This window comes from Phycodurus eques, chromosome 23, assembly GCF_024500275.1.
Source record: "Phycodurus eques isolate BA_2022a chromosome 23, UOR_Pequ_1.1, whole genome shotgun sequence".
Taxonomy (NCBI): Eukaryota; Metazoa; Chordata; class Actinopteri; order Syngnathiformes; family Syngnathidae; genus Phycodurus; species Phycodurus eques.
Window position 1 is genome coordinate 2,600,581 of NC_084547.1, and position 20,391 is coordinate 2,620,971.

The 20,391-nt window shown below is 46.9% G+C and overlaps 1 protein-coding gene across 4 annotated transcripts in view; it reads right to left on the minus strand.

The window, feature by feature from the left end:
• Nucleotides 1–505: 505 nt before the first annotated feature.
• adamtsl3 (ADAMTS-like 3) overlaps nt 506–20,391 on the minus strand; it is a 48,112-nt gene continuing 28,226 nt past the window's right edge. For 2 of the 4 annotated variants that reach the window (XM_061668834.1, XM_061668836.1), the window contains 23 exons: nt 18,211–18,338; nt 13,664–13,709; nt 12,787–13,023; nt 12,551–12,677; nt 12,394–12,468; nt 11,629–11,786; nt 11,303–11,414; nt 10,889–11,027; nt 10,768–10,818; nt 10,475–10,679; nt 9,120–9,267; nt 8,953–9,037; nt 6,677–6,987; nt 6,461–6,593; nt 5,419–5,629; nt 5,149–5,328; nt 4,788–4,941; nt 3,831–4,713; nt 3,620–3,747; nt 2,560–2,927; nt 1,225–1,334; nt 927–1,147; nt 506–855 (listed from right to left, as the gene is read on the minus strand). In XM_061668834.1, coding sequence (XP_061524818.1) covers nt 746–855; nt 927–1,147; nt 1,225–1,334; nt 2,560–2,927; nt 3,620–3,747; nt 3,831–4,713; nt 4,788–4,941; nt 5,149–5,328; nt 5,419–5,629; nt 6,461–6,593; nt 6,677–6,987; nt 8,953–9,037; nt 9,120–9,267; nt 10,475–10,679; nt 10,768–10,818; nt 10,889–11,027; nt 11,303–11,414; nt 11,629–11,786; nt 12,394–12,468; nt 12,551–12,677; nt 12,787–13,023; nt 13,664–13,709; nt 18,211–18,338 — 4,320 coding nt within the window. In that variant the 3' untranslated portion in view covers nt 506–745. Of the gene's footprint in view, nt 856–926; nt 1,148–1,224; nt 1,335–2,559; nt 3,406–3,619; nt 3,748–3,830; nt 4,714–4,787; nt 4,942–5,148; nt 5,329–5,418; nt 5,630–6,460; nt 6,594–6,676; nt 6,988–8,952; nt 9,038–9,119; nt 9,268–10,474; nt 10,680–10,767; nt 10,819–10,888; nt 11,028–11,302; nt 11,415–11,628; nt 11,787–12,393; nt 12,469–12,550; nt 12,678–12,786; nt 13,024–13,663; nt 13,710–18,210; nt 18,339–20,391 lie in introns of those variants that run through there. The other 2 variants (XM_061668835.1, XM_061668838.1) reach the window with 2 other exon arrangements.

Sequence of the window (20,391 nt, forward strand, 5' to 3'; positions counted from 1 at the left end):
AAAAGTGCCCATCTGGTGAATAAATAATGAAAGAAAAATATATACTAAAAAGAAAAGTGAAAAATTACAGGAAAAAACACAATACTGATGCTGCAAGCTCGCGGTTTTCCAACATTGTGCTGGCTTTCCCGCTAATGTGTCACACATGAGCCATAAGGAGGAATTATAGTTTAAGGAATTAAAAAGGCGACAACATGTGTGCACATGTCACAATTGTGCAAAAGCATTTAAAAAAAAAAAAAAAGTGGTTAAAATACATATCTAGACAAATCTTTTGAAAATCACCAAGTAAAATATTTAAATGTAACAAAAAAAATCAACATGTTCAGACTTCAGTTGAGTTTGAGTGCAAAATGTTTTTCGTTTTTTTTTCCTATTTCCATCCATTCTGATTTCTTCAGTCACAAGTGCAACCCCAGCAGGAATAACGCCCACCAACCCCCCCCCCCCCCCCCCCCCCCACACACACACCCCTCACACCATACCCTACCCCCCACCCCCCCAACATTCAGTTCAAACTCCCATTTTTTTCAATTCGTCAATTAAAATCTCAGATTGGAGGTTCTTTTCTTTGGCCGGCGCGAAATGCTTTGGAAAACGTATTTCAAATCTTTTCCAGTGGTTATCACATCACATACAGTATGAAAATGTCCATCGTGTGATACATCCCTCTGTTCAGTGGGAGCTTCTCAGGCTCAAGGAGGTCCCGAAGCCGACGTTCCTGCCGTCCGACGTTCCCGATCCATCAGGTGTCGAGGCAGGAGTGACAGCAGCGACTCTTAAACTGTGGCAACATGCACAGCTCCAACTGTCGCACCTTCTCACAGTACCTGGTGCTGTCACGACACTCCTCGGCTACGGTCATCAAAGCATCAATGACTGTCACACTTCTCGGACATTCGCGCGGTTAGGTTCGAACGGCTCACCTCTGCCGCAGGGCGCCGTGTTGCAGCGCTGCCAGCTGGGTGGACGAGGCCTCCGCACGCACCGGTGCTCCCGCGGCGCCCGTCTGCCGGGCCGCTGTGCGCAGACCACACGGCGTGACTGGAAGCCGTGTCGGCCGCAGGTGGCGGTGCACTGCGTCCACGGCCCGACCCTCCACTGCTGGGCGCAGGCATCCGCCGAGCAGTTCCTCACGGAGCTCGGTCTTGGAATGGGAACACATCGGAGTCAAGAAGCGATAACCCGGCAGAGGGAACATTCCGGCAGATCGGCGATGTTTACCGTCGGAGTCCACTGCACATCGCGGAAGGGACCTTGGTGCCATTTGTGTCTCGGCAGAAAACATGGCGGTGCTGTGCGGCCAAATTTGGACCCACACAGTGACCGTTACACTAAAACATCCAATCAGAACAACGGGTTGGCGCAGGTCGTTGAAAATACAGTAAACAGACCGAGCACGGATCTGAAGAGGTTTATAATTGCTTATCAGTGATTCGCAATGTGAGATTGGGAAAAGTTTGAGAACCGCCGACTTAAATCAGTCCACGGCTGTGGACGTTTATATTTGTCATCCGGAATCCAACCGGATACTGCCGGCAACATGGGTAATCGTGGAAGAGGACCTCGCCAAGCTGGTCTGTGAAATTCCAATTTGTAAACCACCGCCATGACTAACAGATGCCTGTAGATGGCGGCATTGCGTCGCTTTGAATGCGAGGTCAGCACAGCTTTTGAGTTGAAGAGCAAGATCAGGGTTGAATCTCAGCTCGTCGTGTCAATTATGAGGGCGAGAAATGCCGACACGTTAGAAGCCGGAAAAGTTTAGGCACCTCGCACGTGTGTATACGTGTGGTATAAATCGAGTATGTGTCACGGTAGAGAGGAGAAAGTGTGTGTCGCCATTGTGAGAAAAGATGACACCGCTTATGGAGTGAATGGCGGACTCCATGTAAGAAATGCCCCTGACGTTCAACTGGAGCAATGTGATGAGTCAGCGTTGCTCACAGCACATTTGGTTATGTAGTATTTAGTATCATTTAGTAGCTACATAAATGATTATTTGCCATCCGTAGCCCTTTCACGGTCTTTGTTGTTTCATCTTTTTGAGATGTCACGAAACTTTGTTTGACATGTTTCTTTTCACAAAAAGCGAATTGTATCCATTTTTTTTAGTCGGGAACCAGTTGTTTCTGGTGAAACCAACCCCAGTCCTTCTGTTGATGACTAAAGAACGGAAAATGCTAGAAACATACCTTTTCCTGGTCAAAGAAGAGAGTCTACACTTCCCTTTGATAGGTTCAACGTTTATATTGCCACACAGCACAATATTCTGTGCGTCTTGGAAAATCAGGCCAAATGCTCTCAAACAGCTCTGCTTTGAACATGGCTGCCCGTCAATGAGTTAATATTTGTAACCATAACAGACAGTTGGGTGGACATTAGTAAAATTTAATGGAAACAAATATTAGAATTTAGGTTGTAAATGCAGGTCAGTACTTGCCCTGACCATTCGCCACGAGGATCAAAATGATGCATTTCAAGCAAAGTGTAAGGGACCACACCTCCTAAATTTTTCCATGACTCGGTATGATGATTGGATAACACGAGTGGGCTTACCAGTCCCCAGGTGCTCGTGGCCCAACTGGCGCAGGGAAGAATGTTACATATCCTGGCATCAGAGGGTCTCCGCCCCGCAGCGGCGCAGCGGCGGCGCTCCACCTCCCTTGATCCGGCCTCCATGCAGCGCACACGTCTGGTCTGGGAGCCGCCGCCGCAGCTGGCCGAGCACGGTGCCCACGGGTCCGCGCGCCAACTACTTGGAGAGGGTTTCATGAGTCCTCCAATCGATGCGAGCGTTCCGGAACCAAAACGGCGCATTGCTGCCGCCAACCTGTGCACAGTTGACTGGATGCTGCCGTTGCTCCGATCAGGGCAATCGGGGCCACTGGCTCCAACAGCTTGGACGCAGTTCCTTCCGCTGCTTCCTGAAAATACAGTGGACGAGACTTAATCAAAACAAAAAAAACAAAAAAGAATAACTTGTCCCATGACAGCCTCCTTATCCTTTGTAACTCTGAATGCAGCAGCTTATCTTCTTTGAAACCTCCCCCCTGAGCCATCAAATTGTTGTCGTATGGGTGAGAAAAGCGCCAGAACGTGAGGAAAGCAGCGGCGCCATCGCTTTGATTGCAATCCAGAGAGGGCGTGAGTGGTCACGGCTTGAGGAGAGGTGGGATAGTGCAGCACTGAAGGGACTTCTGCTTATGGCACGCAGCGCACATTCCCCACTGTTGACTAAGCCAGACCAGCCACTGCTCCACGACCCAGTATAAAAACATATTAGCAGTGACTCTGCTCCACTGTGTGTGTGTGTGTGTGTGTGTGTGCGTGCGTGTGTGTGTGTGTGTGTGACTTCCCAGAATTTCCAAGCTTGAACCGGAAAAGTAGACACATCTCTACCACCTGAAAACAACAGTACATCATTGTCCCTTTACGGAGGGTTGTCGCTGGTGTTGGAGCAGCACGAATAACAAAGTCGAACATTTCTGTGCCTTTGAAACGTAGCAACAGCTACCTTGGAATCTCATAAGCAGACCTATGAGCTGCGATAGTTGAACAAAGCTCTGGGGGGATCTTTTACTTGCTATCTTAACTTATTAGGGTTATGGTTTTTCACCTGTAATCTGCAGCCAAGATGAGCGCGACGAGGACCCAAGTTGATTCCTGGCAGTGCAGGTGTACAGACCCTCATCCGCCTGGTTCGGAAACCGAATCTTCAGCGAGCCACCTGGCAATACGTCTATTCTGCCAGCGCAAACACGTGTGAAGTCCACTCACTTGAATCTTTAGCTCACCTGCAATTTTGTTCATGATTCGTCTGGTCATACCTGCTATCGTAGCGCAACCGTTTTCCATTTTTGGTCCAGGTGAGGGATGGTTCTGGGTAACCGAGAGACTCACACTTGATTTCCAAACTGGCATAGGGCTTCCGCAGCAAAACCAGCGCACCTATATTAAAGGTGACATCGGCGGACAACACCGTTGCAGTTTTCCCGGGGCTCTGGATGATCACTGGGCTTCTGGACGTAGTTGAGGAGCTTTTCGTGTTTGGTTTACGAAAAAGAGGCCCTCGCGTGGTGGCTACATCTATTTCTGGATTTTGAAGAGTTGACTCATTGGTTTCATAGTGGGATACGGACAGCTCGCTGAGTAACTGAGTAATCACTTGCTCGCCTTGTCCTCTGAGGCCGTCGATCTCATCCAGCCTCTGGCTATCAAGAATGACAATATTCGGGATATCGAAAATGTCCCGCCTGTCTTCCGAGGCAGTCTGGTTTTTTTCTGCCTTGAGTTGTAGCAAGCGTTGGACAATGTGGTCATGCCTGGTCGGGAAGATGGAGAGCTCCTGTACCCTTGCTGCCTCTGGTCTGTGCAACTTCTGCTTGGCACCAGTGATCTGTAGGACTAAATGCTCCTCGGCTTGGCCTGCGACGCAGGTGTACCTCCCGGCATCAGACGCGCCAACCTGTTGGATCGTCACTAATCCCAGTGGTGGCATGGACAGGTGTGGGAGACTCACCAGAGGCTTCCCATCTTTCAACCATCGGATATTTGCCTTTCGGATGTGGCGGGTTGGACAGTGAAGGATCACAGTTGTCCAAGGGAGCAGATAGGCAGTGCCACCGACCACCAAATGGACCTTTTTGCTCTTCCTCCACTGAATATACACATTCCTCTGAGCCAGGATGGTAGGGCCGGACCTTAGTGAATCTGTGACGAAAGACGGACTCCTTTGGTTATTCTCTTTCCAATCTTCCACTTAAAGTGTAAAGAGGGTCTCTTACTCTTGCAGAGCCTCAAAGAGCACTGTCGGATCCTGGTGGGTCGTGCCAGAGAGGAGCAATTGCTTGGATCTAAGGTCTGATATCGTCCGTCCTCGCCTTGTTTCCTGCAGAGTGCCTCAAACCTCTGCATACCATTCCCACAGGTCACTGAACACTGCACATGGACACCACACACAAAAAAATGCAACCTTTAGAGGGACAATGGCTTGTAACTCATTGGTACTGCATACTATAATGTACCTGTAAAATACAATTTTTATGGAGGTTCAACAATCCAAAGCATGTTACAACAAGCTATCAGTACTGCTTGGTATCCCTATGAAATACAATACGTAAGTGTGATCGACTGGACCAAGCCTACCTGGGACCAGCTTGCGACCCACTGTGGTGGGCACCGCCGCTCTCTGCTACACAGCCGCTGGTTCACTGGCATCTTGGAGGGACAAAATGTTTCCGGCAGCTCCAGGATGCTGCTATCAGCCAAGCGCTGTTTACACAAGACCCGCCTCCTTTCAACTCCGTCGCCACAACGACTGGAGCACTGCACCAACAACAATGAAGAAACAAGTGTGAAAGTGTGATGTCATCTTCTTGTGAGGGATCACTTGGAGTTACGGATTTATATTTTTACCTTCCCCCATTCCAGTGTCTCCCACACAGGAGGGCAGTCGAAGCGATTGCATGCCTGGATGGGGTTTGGTTTCGGGTCGTGACAGTTTTCATTTGGCAATATCTCCGTGCTGTTGTTGTCCCGAGACGTCCGCCGAGCGCATGTCACGGTGCGGGACATCAGGCCGACACCGCACGAAGCAGAGCAATGGCTCCACTCTCCCACTTCCCACCTGTGAATAATATTTATTATTTACCACAACACCAAGCCATGCTAGGGCATTCACCTTGCTCCAATGTCCCACTCTGATTAATATGTGCTTTGTACAATCCGGAAACTATGATTGCTCTTGGATGAGCGTAAGCACTTCTGATTTTTCTCACCCTCACACTGGGATTCTGATGAACTAATCAGAGTCCCACTTCATGAATTGAGACTACTTTAAACATTGTCATTTCCAACTGATTCATGTTTAGTGCAAGGCCCTGAGGAGAATCGGGAACGGAGCACGTTTCAGGCATTCTGCATTCATGCTATGGCTGTGTCTTCTCATGGGGAAGACTATCCAAAGAGTGCAGCTTAATGCGGGAGCGTGAGGAGGCCTCGGGGAGAAAGCGGAAGGCCAAAGGAAACACGTCCAATACGGTGTTTGTTGTGCCTGAAAACAAGTCTTAAGGCCTGCAAAAACAGACTTCCAGCCTCCGTGTTTGCTGACGAGAGGGAGCAGTAGAGCGTGACACCACGAAAGGCGTTAAGGCCAAATGTGCGCCATCAGTGGTTCGCAGTCATTCAAATTGAATTGTTATTTCCTATTCTATGTGACACGGCTAGCAATCCATCTCTGTCTGATTCATTGAAATAATGTCATGGGTATACGATGTGATTATATTCATTTAATAGCATGATGTATTTTGATGTGAGTCAAACAGTTGCAGCTGTGAGACTAACGAAGGCACAGGGGCTCTTGGAAATTGACGTCGACATCCCAACTGTCATTGCACATTCTACTAAAACCAAAAACATCCATGCTCAATATTTCAAACCATTGATTTGAGGCTTTTACCTCGGGGGGCAAGGCTGCGTTTTGCAGTCCTGCAGAAGTGGTGGGGGCCTCCGGGTGCTCACGCACAAACTCTGGTTTGCTGCCACCTCCCTGGTCTGCTTGTTCAGGCAGATTACAACAGCCTCCTGCACACCTGAGATTCAAACACAAGTGACCAAAAGGATTCCGGTTCATGAGCAGTACATATGAGCAATGGACACTGGAAAGGTTTCCTACCTCCCCCGCAACTCTGGGAACACTCGGTGAACCCTTCATACTCCCACTCATGCAGCTCCTCTCTCTGAAGGCTCTCCTCCTCCTCCTCTTCGTCCTCCTCCTCCATGTCTCGGTCATTGTCGCCTTCTGGCTTCTGGCAGGGAGTACGGTAGCAGATTTGGCTCGCCGCAGGTTTGATGCCCCTGCACTCATTGTCTGGGAGGTCGGAGACAGTCTGTGCGAAGGAGAGCAACACCCGGCACTTGACTGTGCGCCGCTCAGTCCCGGCACCACACGTTCTACTGCAGGGCTGCCAAGGACCGGGGATGAAGCTGGGAATGAGAGACGAGAATCATACAAGAGCCCATATAGCCATCTTCTCCATCACATGAGATATGATATAGACCAGCTATCTCCAACTCGTCACTTGTGAACTAAGGGTAGCTCGCCAGACCATTTCAAGTAGCTCAGAGTCGAAATTACAATAGCACACATTTGATTCGTCACTCGGGAAAACCGTTCTAAATTCCCAACCAATCAAAATCACTGGTGTCGTGCCCCTTGCCGGGATTAAAGGATTATGTGTCATTTAGCTGCGCCACCATTCTCCTTCCTGGTTCAAAAAGAGCATATCAGGAAGAGGAAACGCTTGTAGCTCATTGGTATCTGTCAAGGTTGGGAAACTCTTGATGAAATCCCGCTCACTTTCTTTCAGACCCACACTTCCTGTCAATCCAACTTCTTGAGGAATGCGCATAAAAAGTATCAGCTTGAATAAACAGATCAAGGAAAGGATTTGGGGGGTTAAATTATACTCTTTTCAAGGTCGTCCGTGAAGACTCACCGATGTTTAATGGGAAAATGAGCTGTTGTTCATGAACAGAATCCCCACTGAAGGATGAATATGTTTGCCTTGGTTGAATCTTCTCACCAAAAGAACTTCAGCTGCAGCCACAAGGACGCGAGGTTTTTAGCATAAACAAATAAAAGCCGTCCACACAAAGATGTTTGTGAGTTTTCTTGATGTCTTCCATGAGCAGATGTTTGTAATATCCGCCAAAGCTCCTTCCTAATCTCATCGATTACATTTCCGTTTAGTGGAAATATTTAATTGAGTGGTGTTTTTTTTGCAAATCCAATACAGGACGAGTCGTTGTAATTTTGTCCCATGTGGTTGGCAGATGGCACGGTGGACGACTGGTTAGAGTGTCTGCCTCACAGTTCTGAGAACCGGGTTTCAATCCCCGGCCTCGCTTGTGTGGAGTTTGCATGTTCTGCCCGTGCCTGCGTGTGTTTTCTCCGGGCACTCCGCTTTCCTCCCACATCCCAAAAGCATGCACGGTAGGTTAATTGAAGACTCTAAATTGCCCGTAGGTGTATGTGAGTGCGTTTGTTTATGTGTGCCCTGTGATGGGCTGGCGACCAGTTCAGGGTGTACCCCGCCTGCCGCCTGATGATAGCTGAGATAGGCTCCAGCACTCCCACGACCCTTGTGAGGATAAGCGGCTCAGAAAATGGATGGATGGATGGATGGTTGGCAGACACAGTATGAGTGTTGGCTTGTGAATGAGGCTGTATTACACGCACGTATTTGCAGGGGGAAAGAAGTCCTTTCTTGCAGCTTTCTCACTACAGAGATTAGTCTTAAGTCGCAGATGTTTCGAACTGGCGAACATGCTCGCTATTGTAAGTCATGCAACGCGCTGGGCCGCACTCCAAATGTCTTCAGAGGACAGCCTTTATTAGTCAATTGATATGCGAGACAAAAACATCTGCAACATCTGCGCGGGTGTGCTGAGGCAACACGGGTAGCCTGTGACAAAGGAGGCGGACCGACTCCAAAAGCTCTCCCCCACCTCACTTTCAACTTCCCCTTCCTTACCTTGCGTGACCCCCATACATCACATTTACGAGCGGGATCTGACAACGCAGGTGTTCAGCACAGCAAAAGAAGCGCGAAGCATCAAACTTGGGACAAGGCGAACAATGAACACAACACACATGCAAATCCATCTTGGGCTCTACCCAATATCGTTGAACTGTAAATTGAGTTTATCCACGCTGCTCTTTCAGCCCCTGTATGCCGATATATAACACACGGCGTTTTCTGAACCCGGCGCCAAACAGCGCGTGCGGTGTTTTGACAGGTGTGGACAACAGGTGCACACTGGAAACTGCCACTGGCTCTCGACGCCACTGCAACCGCAATACCATCGAGCTTTGGGAAACTATCAACACCGAGTTCCATTTTGCTTTTCGGTTTTTCTGTAATTCGGACTGTCAGTTCAGTAACTCACTTCGGCTCCTCGGTTACAACGATCTCCTCGTCCAGCTCTATGGCCTGCTTATGCCATGGCGGTTTGGCCTCCACTGGGAGCGTGTCTGAAGCACCAGAAAGAGGGAAGAAAAAGGCTATGTTCACGGGTATTTTAAAACTATTTTCCCTGGATGACTCCAAACCCACCAATGGTTTTGTAGCAGGGTACAGTCACCAGGCACTCCTCCTTGATGTGGGGCTTGGTTGTAGGGTTGCATCCCCCCGCATGGAGCCCCCTGTGATCAATGCACAGCACCACCCTGTAGCGCAGACCCTGACCGCATGTGACGGTGCACTGAAGGCGGGGGTGGGGGAGCGGTGGGGGTGGACATGACAGGACAATCAATACCTTTTGCCTTGGATATATTCAGAGATACTTTTGTGTTAGCTCGGCAGCTCCCATCCTTTTCTGACTGACTAAATGTCTTGGCCTTTGACTCGAGAGACAGCGGGAGACAGTCCAAAATCCCCCACTGCGCTCCAAACTGGGGTGAACTTTGTATGTCCACTGCCAAACCAAGCATTTAAACGTCAAGTTCCGGGAAGAATGTGCAAGGTAAACTGCATCCAAGTTTTTTGCCTCTCGGTCTGTTTGTGTGGCTGCCACAGCAGATTTAAGATGAATTCATGGAGCCCGATGCAACAAAGGGTGACATTTCAACCCGCTGGTTGGGAATCTGAGCTGGTGGTCAGTATTTACACGGCTCACAAAAAGTTTGGGATATTCATCTTTCAGGTGAAATTTCGGGATTGATCTAAAATGCATAATAACCTTTACAGGTGAATTTAACCTGACCTTGTCTAATCTTTGGAATGCACAACTGTTCAATGGTTCAATATAGTTCACAACTTGCAGTCATCTAATAAGGAGCTGAATGACAAAAATATATAATAGGTGTTTGACCTATGAATGAACAGAAACAGTTCCAAGTTAGCATTGGTATTTAAACCATCCTCCTCATTGATATTTTGACCTGTTGAGACCAAGACGATGGCTAAAAACTGATCAACAGTACCTTGCCTCTGCGAGGCTTCAAACAGTAAGTGGACACCGACCTTATAGTGTCATCAGCTGGTTGCAACAGACTGGAAGAGGCACAGAAAGATATCGAAGAGGACGTCCTTAGACATTTTCATGGATTGAACACTCGAGAATTTTTCTCTTCAGCTCCTTGTTGTCAAACAGCCAGTTGTACAAGAAGTACTGAAACATTCAACAGTTGGATATGTGCATTCAAAGCTTTAGAAAAGGTCATTAAGTGTACCTGTAAAGGTTATAGTGCATTTTAGGTTCATCCTGGGATTTCACTCCAAAGCAGATTATCCCTAACCTTGTGAGTAGTGTCATTAAAAATGTGGAACTTGAGAAATACCTGTATTCAAGCCTTGTATTCTCATTTGAGTGGGCAGGTGTACCTAATGAACTGTCTCGTGAGTTTGCTCTAACTGTACATGGTGCTAAACCAAAAAAACAAAAAACAAAAAAACAAAAAAAACCTTACAGGTGACCACTCCTGGGCCATCCAGGTGGGGCAGTCAAAGGTGCTGCAGGGCTGGAAGATGGCCGTCTTGGGGGCATAGAGGCACTTCCATTCGTCTGTCACGGTGACGGTCCCCTGCATGTCTTCCTCCACGCAGGACACCGAGCGACTCTGGATGCCCCCGCCGCAGGAAGTGGAGCAGGCGGTCCAAGGGCTGCTCTCCCACCTGACATGAAAAACCAGGCCAAAAGGATGAAATGCGTATGCATGTACTGTGTGTAGTCATTTATGTGAAAGAAGTGAGGAGGACATACCGAGGCAGGGGGTGGTAGAGGTCATATGGCATAATCTGCTTGTAGCCATCACTAAAAGACAAGAGATGACCTTTCAAATCTATTTCCGGCGTCTTCCCAAAAACTAATCAGGCGTTCTAACCTGGCCAGGCACAGCTCCATGTTGCACTCTCGGAGTTTGGGTTTGGGCTTGATGTTCTCGGGATAATAATGGCAGTACTGGTCTACCACCACTCGACCGCTTCGCAGGTCGAAGCACTCTGCCGATGTCAGCTGGTACCCTGGGCCAAGGAAAACAGGCTTTTATAGACCTTTTCACAATGATGTCACACATACTTATGGGTGGCAAAAGACGGAGCTTTCTCCCATGGCACCACTTGGAAACAAACCCTTCCGTGTTGAGACAAAATTGGAAATGGCTTGAATGAGGATTGTAGCCTTCTTCTCTACCGCCACAGTTTGAATGTGTGACGTGTCAGTCGAAAAGATGTTACGTGACCCCCCCACGTATTGTTTACAAACATTCTAAAAAGGAGGATCGCTATTTCTCCCTTACCACCGCCACATGTCACAGAGCAAGGGAAGAAGTCCGTTTCCCTCCAACGGTGTATGATGGGCTGGTAGAATATGTACTGGACAACGCTGTCTGGTCCACTTGCAAACTGGATCTGCCAGAAAAATATTGAAGAGGTGAAGATCTATTTCCCATACCTGAATGGATAGGCCTGCAATCAAGATGTCTATGATGCTTCTTCCAGGTTTTTGCATGTATTCCAATATGCAAATCGATTAAAAAGTGTATTTTATTCCACTTTATTGTCATGAACATGCATCAAGATAACTCCAGATTTTAAAGCACCTGAAGTGACAGGCAGCGCTTACTTGTATGGTGAAATCAGCCCCAAGTGGCCCGGGAATTCTCAGGACTTCCTTGTCGGACAGTTTCTGGTAGTCCAAGGTAGTGTTTTCCAGTTGGTACTGCCCTGTTTTCTCCAAGATACGTTGGCCTTTCACCCCTTGCAGAGTCTTACTCTCCACATCTAAAGAAGGGAAAACCATACAATTGTCACAGTCTTCGATTCCGCTGACATTTTGTATCCTTGGCAACTCTTTGCGAGCTAACTGTGAGCACACTTTAAAGAAACTGACAGGAAATGTGCTTGAAGGTTCGGAGACAAAGTCACTGCCTCTGACATGCTGCAGCTAAGCTCTTTCAGGGCTTGACCTCACTTCAACCCTGACCCAACACGGCCATGTGGCTTTCCAACAAGGACATTAAGGGCAACGAAAACATTGGGGCGCAAGGGATTGAGCGGTAACCAACAGCAGTCAACATCTGTCCACACATGGTTACAATTTGTATGCCAAAAGGAGAATGAAAAACCTCTTCATTCAGAAAAGGGGCTTGGGAAAGCCAACTTGAAATGAAAACATACAGTATGTTAAACATATGCTGAACAACTCAATTCAATTTGTCTGGTGATGACATTTGTTGATGGAAGCATCTGCTGGGTCCACATGCTCGATATTTGGCAATGGATGAACATGTGTTGAAGGGTATACAGTCAAGCAATGCATTTGACGCTATCCAGATAAAGTATTTGGCTGACTTGGATGGAAGAGCACCCTGGACCTACCAAGACTTACACAAGTGATCCGGGCCTTTCAAGATAAGACGCACGTGTCGACTGTTGAACGGGATGACGACAATGGCGTCCTCCGCTTGAGAAGGAGGGGGAGAAAATGTTTAATAACGCATTTCATCCTGGGCAACGACACAATCAAATGTTGGCATTGGACATACTTTTTCCCGAGGCATGCTGGGATTTGTATTGCCCTCGCACCAGCCTGCACGAGGAGCCGTCGCCACTGCACACGCCGCAGTTGTCCTCTTTTGCCGCACTCCCCAACTCGTGATCGCAGCCCACAATCTGGAATGGATGCAAACCGTCCTGGTCTAATAATAGTTCACCAGTGATGGAACATTGTGGTTTCCTAGGAATGTGATCATTTGAAAATGTAAACACGTCTCTCTCCCACCTGGCACAGCCCACTGATGCACATGTCTAAGGACTCAGTGTAGCAGCGTGTCCCATCGAGAACCTTGGGCGCCAACTCCACCAGCAGCCCCGAGCCCTTGGATTTGCACTTGAGGGCGCACGGGTTGTCTGGGTCATTATACACGGGCAGCCACTCGTGATACTGGCCCTGGTAGCGAACGTCTGCGTGGGCTGAACACTGTTGAGCCCGGAAGTCTCCGGCATCCAGAGGACAGTCCTGACGGTAACATGGTGTAAAAGTGCAATGACATGCTGCTTTTCATCAAGTGTACATTACAGTGAACCCCCGCATTTTTTTGGTTCAGCCTTATTTAATTTGGGGGGGTCTGTGTGTTGTTGTTGGGTTGAGTTCATTGATAGTTTTTTCGTCCGAGTTACAGATGTTTTGTTGGCAGTCCTTGAATGTACCTTGTGCGCAATCAACTTAAAAGTGAAACGCTGTTTTTGCTTCTCTCCCGATGCAGCTAGTAAGAAAGTCTATGTAGTCTAAATTGTTGTTTAAATTTGCCTGTCTTCCCTTACATTTGTTTGTCAATGCCAAAAGGGGATTTTTGTGATTCACACCATTTGTGTTTGCCCACGTGTGATGTCGTGTCAACTTGTGCTCACATGTTCTTTGGGCTAGTATGCAGGCTAACACTGTAAATGAGCCTCATGTGAAGGTGGTTTGTCTTGAATAATTTAACTACTCTCTCCATTTTAATTAAATAAAACGTGTATCAATTACAAATCCCTTTGGAGAGGTGTCAATTCTTGGTGGATTTTTGCTATTCATGGCAGGGGTTCACTGTATTTGTATGTTCATTTCAAGAAATCCCCCAGTAGGAAGCTCTACTGTATGAAGATGCTGAACTTACCACATTACTGCATGTGCGATATTTGATATTCTGCCCTTCGCAGGTCCTGGAGGAGGAGGAAGGTGGGGGGAAAAGGAGCATTTGTGTGAACTGGCTTTGGGTGGTGGTGAATGATGAGGCGAACCACAATACACACCAGTCATGTGCACTCAAAGGGGGCGGTTAGCTCGAGATTTGCCCGAAACTTTTTGCATGTGGCGAGCCGCAAGAGCATGAGGTTCTGCAGCGAGCTCGCAAAGACATAATAGCGGCCGTATAATGTGACCATGCATCAAGCGCAACACTGTGCCACTATAGTCAAAGTAGATTTATCACACTTTCAAATCTGCTGACCTGAAATGAAATGAAGATGTTGATACAGGACAAAATCACCATTTATTCATGTTTTCATTGGTTAATGCCACGATAAATCTCAACTTCAAACACATGGGGGTAGACAACAACAACGTGTCCCCGCCAGTCACCCATTAGTTGTTTACTATATGGGGAGGACTGTTGAGATCATTCTACTGATCAGCCAGGAAAGCACCCTAAATGTTGACACTCGAGTGAAGTCAGCCTTCCCAGCTGACTGACCACATTGGAACAGTTTGCGATTTCGGTCCGAGAAGCTCCGGTATCTCTGCTCCAATTCTCGAGCAAACCTAGAATTGTGTTGTGCTTTGCTGATGCTGACTGATGGTAAACCATTGACGGCGACTGTGATGGGCCAATTATCTGCAACTCTGGTGGAAACCAATCCAAAGCGGGTCTGTTGATTTTGGAAAACCTTCAGAAGAATTTGAAAGTGGAACCAGGATTAGACGCAACACGGCAGGGTTCTGGACCGACAGATGACAAAAGAGGCTTGAGGGTTCTTCCAGAGGGAGGGGATGCAGAGCGTGTGGAACGGCAAGAACGTCAGTGGAATCCAGTCTCATTCCTCCGCCACGTCGGAGCCATGGCTCGGAGTTGAGCGATGGCAAACAAATCAGTCCGGGATGAGCAACACACGTTTTCATTTCCTGACCAACCTTGAATTCAATACGGTGTCAGAGTTTTGAGGGTGAAATATGAGAAATGGAGGGGGGGGGGGGGGGGGGGGACGCTACAAACTTGCAAAAATTATTTTTAAAGATGTGTTTGAAGGGGTTCTTTGAAAAGGGAGACAGGCCAAATAATGAGACAGAGGAAGCGCCTACAACTCCCAAATAATACTGAGGGTTCGGGTTTATAGTAAGTTGACTAGCATACGGAACCCGCTTTATGCAATATGTAGCAACAGGTTTCCAAATGAGGCAATGAATCACCAGGCATTAAAAGAGCAGTCTTTGGAGTTTTTTCAAAGAAAAAACAGATTACCCCAAAATGGGACCAGCCCCGCTGATTACAACAACTACGTTCGTTTTAATGGCGTAGGTCTAATATTGACTTTTGTGAGGAATTCCAAACGAGGCCCAGGAGTTGCCCAGCCAGCCTCGTGAGGAAAACGTTGTGATGGCATTCCTTCTTCCCTGTTCTTTTAATGTTTGGTTGGTGATCTCTTCTCCAAATATGAATCCTGATGCAGTAAATTTGTCTTTTGAGTATTTAATACAATGCAATTGGAAATAGAAGTTGACAAGGCTATGGTTGAGTGGAAGACACAACGCGCTGGAATCTCTTCCTTCTCTCGTCGGATCCAGAATCCAAGGGAGTCCTCTTTTCATTCCCCACACCTATCAAACCGGTTCTTGCCTATTCTCAGCCTGAATGTCATCGATATGCCTTTTAGTGTGCATGTGTCTGTGTCTTCATAACATAGTGTGATCAGTTTTAACAAACAAAAGCTTGTGTGTGTGTGTGTGTGTGTGTGTGTGTGCCCTAGTGTCCTGTAAGCAGCAGCATATAAATATACCTTTCATTTTATCCATCCGTCAATTTTTGGTACCGCTTATCCTTCACTAGGGTCGCGGGTGTGGTGGAGCCTATCCCAGCTAACTTCGGCGAGAGGCGGGGTACACCCTGAACTGGTTGCCAGCCAATCGTTGGGCACATATAATCTAACAACCATTCGCACTCACATTCACACCTACGGGCAATTGAGAGTCTTCAATTAACCGAGCATGCATGTTTTTGGGATGTGGGAGGAAACCGGAGTACCCGGAGAAAACCCACGCAGGCACGGGCAGAACATGCAAACTCCACACAGGCGGGGCTGGGATTTGAACCCTGGTCCCCAGAACTGTGAGGCAGATATGCTAACCAGTCGTCCACCTTTCTCCCGCTTACAGTTGATATTGAATTATTTTATTTGTTTCCATACTGATCCGTCCAAATACTGTATGTCTGTGAAATTGATCCGTTGCGCAATGAAGGTTGCGGACCGCTGCAACACAATTGTATTTTTAAATTACTAAATACATAACAACAAAAACATGGTGGTGTTTTTGGGGCGGCTGGAACGGGTTAGTGGCATTTCAGTTATTTTCAGTGGGGGAAATTGATTTGATATACAAATTAAATGAAGAATACATTAAATTTGCAAGTCTGCACTGTTTCACAAAATTCTACCTTTTCATTCTATTTGATGCATTTTGTGCTCATACTGTCAGAAGTGCTATAGCAAAGGGAGGTGTTTTGCTTTGGAGCCAAACACAGGGTGGACTCCTTTCCTAAGGCAGGAGACATCACGCCAAGGCCATGTTAATTAAGCATGCCTTCAAATCCACACACACCGGTCTGTAAAACAGTGCCAGGGCCACGCAAAGTTCGTGGATAGAAATCAGGTAGCTAATGCGCGGTTAAATGTTTGTAGCCCATTATTTAGAATAACCAGGAAGCAAGTGGACCGGTTTCTGAATGGCGGCCAACCTAATAAATAATGCCGCAGCGCTTGAGTCTTGCCACAACACCCAATCCATTCGTCCGCGGTACGTAACCCAGATGTGAGTGAAGTGTGTTGCAGGAGCGGGACTAATCAAGGAGACATGATTCATTTGTGTAAAAAAAAAAACGTGTACGCGCACGCAATTAAGGGTCAGATTGTTGGTAATGGCCCGGAGGTGTTGCAGGCATGTTTTCAGCGTATCGTTCCAAAAACACACACGCACACGCACACACACACACACACACACACACACACACACACACACACACACACACACAGAGGGGCCTTGTGCTTTTTAATGATGTTGTTTGATCTTCCAGCGACGGGAGGTGGGGCGCTTCATTCCCACACCAACAGCGAGGTGATGTGAGACGAGGGAGGACAGACAGCTCAAATTCCTACACTTACCTCTGCTGCCAAAGTTGTAAACGCACCCGTCGGCATTTTTAATACATACAAAATGCGTGCGTCTACACCGTTGCTGCCTACTCGCTCGCCACGTCGGCGGCTTTTACAGGCAATAGCGTTTTGAGTTCTGTCCAAACAGAAGTTGTTGGCAAACAAAGGGAAAGGCTATCACCTGCAGAAGTGCAGTAGTTTCCTGGACCATAAAAATGGATGCACCCCTGCATACTCGCAGTTCGGCACATGCAGATTCACCGATTTAGAGTTTTTTTCCCCCTTTTTTCCCCAATGCAGTTATAATGGGTGTCAATTATCGGCCCGGTCCCTAGACCCCGCGAAAAGCGGGGGTCCACTGGAACTGCAAAATTGAAGGTTGGCTCTTCACCAGAAATGTTCCACACACCTTTCCAATCCAAATGGACAAGGCACCTGACGAATTATTGACGCACGGCATCTGGCAGACACAATCGTAAACCTCAAGTACCACCGTTTGGCATAAAAAGGGTCCCGGAACGCAGTATCGGGTGTGGTAGTAAGTTGCAGTGGAGCGAACTGAAACTGGCCTGGCCGACCGCTTTGTTCCATTTGCTAGTCAAGTCAGCGGTCCAGCTGGATACATTTGGTGGTTTGGGTGGGTGATACATTATGGGAACTGTAAAGTCGCGCAATGCAATGAAGTCACACTGTGGTAACTGCCCAGTCTATAAATGTGACAACATTACTCGAAAACATGTCCTTCTACCTTCAATTCTTGTCCTTTGTCCTCTATTGTCCCTCTGATCCTTTGATGAAGATTGTACTTTGGTGTAGCTATTCATTTTAATCCCCATTGTCAGGAATAAACTCTGGCCCGCTCCTTTGGACGTCTGGACAGTTTCAGTAGGTGCACGACCGACGACATAACAGTATTTCGAGAACTCCAATTGCACACGACAGGAGGTTTACTCACACAATTTTAGGGCTATTGTCTGGATGTATTTGGCGGAGCGATTGGGAGCAGCAGAGAGAGGCCGACCAGATTCAATTTTAAAGGCAAAATATGTCAATTGAATAGAAGGCAGCCCAACCTCAGACAGGAGGTTTCTCTTTGAAAAGTCTGAATTACTCTGGATAGCGTTTGAACACGCTTACAAATTACCCATAAGAGGTTTCCATTTATCGAAAGGTCAATGAGGTATTTAATTTTCTAAATACGGCTCGTGGGATCCAAGCATCTCCCGGTTCAGGCGAGCGCTAAACGTTTTCCAATTGTGCCAACTAAATATAGCAGGTTGCATTCGTGTAGAAGACTTACTTGGAAGTGAGGCATCGTCTCAGGGAATACGACGCTCCTCCTCCGCACGTACGGGAACATTCGCTCCACGAGCCCCAGGCGTCCCACAGAGTGTCTCTGTCCTCTTCCGAGCGGGCCGTCCGGGAGCTCTGCACATCAAGAGAGTTCAAATGGACCAAGGGTCACGATTCTGGTTGTACCCGGTCATGAACGGCAACGCTTGCTCCACTTTGGGCCTGACGTGTGCTTGTCCTCTCAATGGCATCGTGGCTGCATTTGGCTCGGAATACGACCGCAGCAGCCAAAGTCGACATGATGAGAAGACGAATTTTTGCGACTCGGAGGACAATATGCATCTAAGATGGCGAGTGACAGCCAAAAAAAGCGATGATCCTACCCACGCGTCAGCGCTTTCACTATTGAATATTTTTACAACCGATTAGTCTGTCAATTATTCCATCGATTAATTGAATAATCGGACACAAAATGATTTTGCGTTGAAGCTTGTTTCTCATGATTGTTTATTCGCCAATTATTGTTGTTTAGTTGATATTGTGTAATGATTAAACAAAACCAAATAACAACTCAGCAATATGACACAAACGGGAGTGACGTACGCTACTTCTTGGGTACTGATGAATGCGAAGGAAGGGCTACTAGTTTGATATACGACGGCTGTAAATAAACATTTTCCCATTAAATTAAACTGACTTATTTGTTCTATAAAATGATTATGAGTCAGTAACTGGTTTGGTCCGGAAAATGACAGAAATGGGCCAAAATGGTGTTTATTGTTTTCAAAAGTAAAAGGTCTTATTTTGATCAAACACAAAGATAATCAGTCTGCTTTCATGGAGGACCACAGACATCAGAGAATATTTTCACTTGAGAGGCTGAAATCAGAGGATCTGGAAAGTTTTACGTGAAACAATGGCTCAAAAAATAGTCGATGAATTTGATCATCTACGACTTGTCGATTAACCGATTAATTGTTGCACCGCTACCACACTCTCAAGCCCCTCTCTCTCTCTTCTGCTCTTGCACAGGGAGAACGGGCTTCATTTTCAAGTGATTGAACGGGACCGATTCATCAAGCTATAAAAACAAGCTGTTTATTCTGCAAAGGCTGGCATGGTCATGTGATACGCATCACCTCCGTCTGACTGCGTGCGCGTTAGGTTTCTCTTTTTTTTGGCTTGACAATGCCATTGACGGAGCCAATTGAATGACGCCAAGGGGTGAGAAGAAATGGTGGCTAAGCTGGCATGCTTCAAAAAGCTGCCACTCCCAATAAAAGACAGGCGAGAGACCCTCCGTTGCCTCTTTTTCATAAAAAAATAATACTCTGGGAAATGGAACTAACGCTGGGACAAATCACGCACCTCCCAAGGTAGACGGAACGTGGCCGAAAAGACGGGTGCAAACACATTCAATAAAATAATCTGCCGTTCACTCGAGGATTTAAGGCCGTGAAAAGAAAATTGATGCCAAGTCGGGGGGAAAAAAACACATATCATTTCTCGCAATAACCTAAACACAAAGGCTGTCTTTCTGGACCATCAAAGCATATTTGCAGAAATACTCTCCACGGGATCTTTACACCACAGATCCATGCAAGCATTAAAATTCTGCAGTGAGGGGGCAATCAAATGTATCGCCCCGCACCCTCAAAAACACCCCTGAAGTCGAACAAAAACACAGACCTCAAGACTTCAGTTCAGTGAGCACTGAAAGGATTCACTCTCCCTTTTTTCTTGTTACCAGTGTCAGCAAAAGAGAAAAACATATGATGATCACAGAACGGGAATCGGAAGCTATCAGGACGTATACTCATCTCTGTCCGAGCCAATTGACTTCTTGTAAAACAATGTTAAAATGTCATGTACTTTTTTTCAAATTTCGGCATGTATATTCAGCATATATATATATACATATACATATATATATATACATATATATAAATACATACATACATACATACATACATATATACATATATATATACATACATACATACACACACACACATAAATATACAGTGGGTACGGAAGGTTTTCAAACCCCCTTAAATTTTTCACTCTTTTGTTATATTGCAGCCATTTGTTAAAATCATTTAAGAATTTTTTTCCCCCTCGTTAATGTACACACAGCACCCCATATTGCCAGAAAAAAAAACGGAATTGTTGAAAATTTTGCTGATTT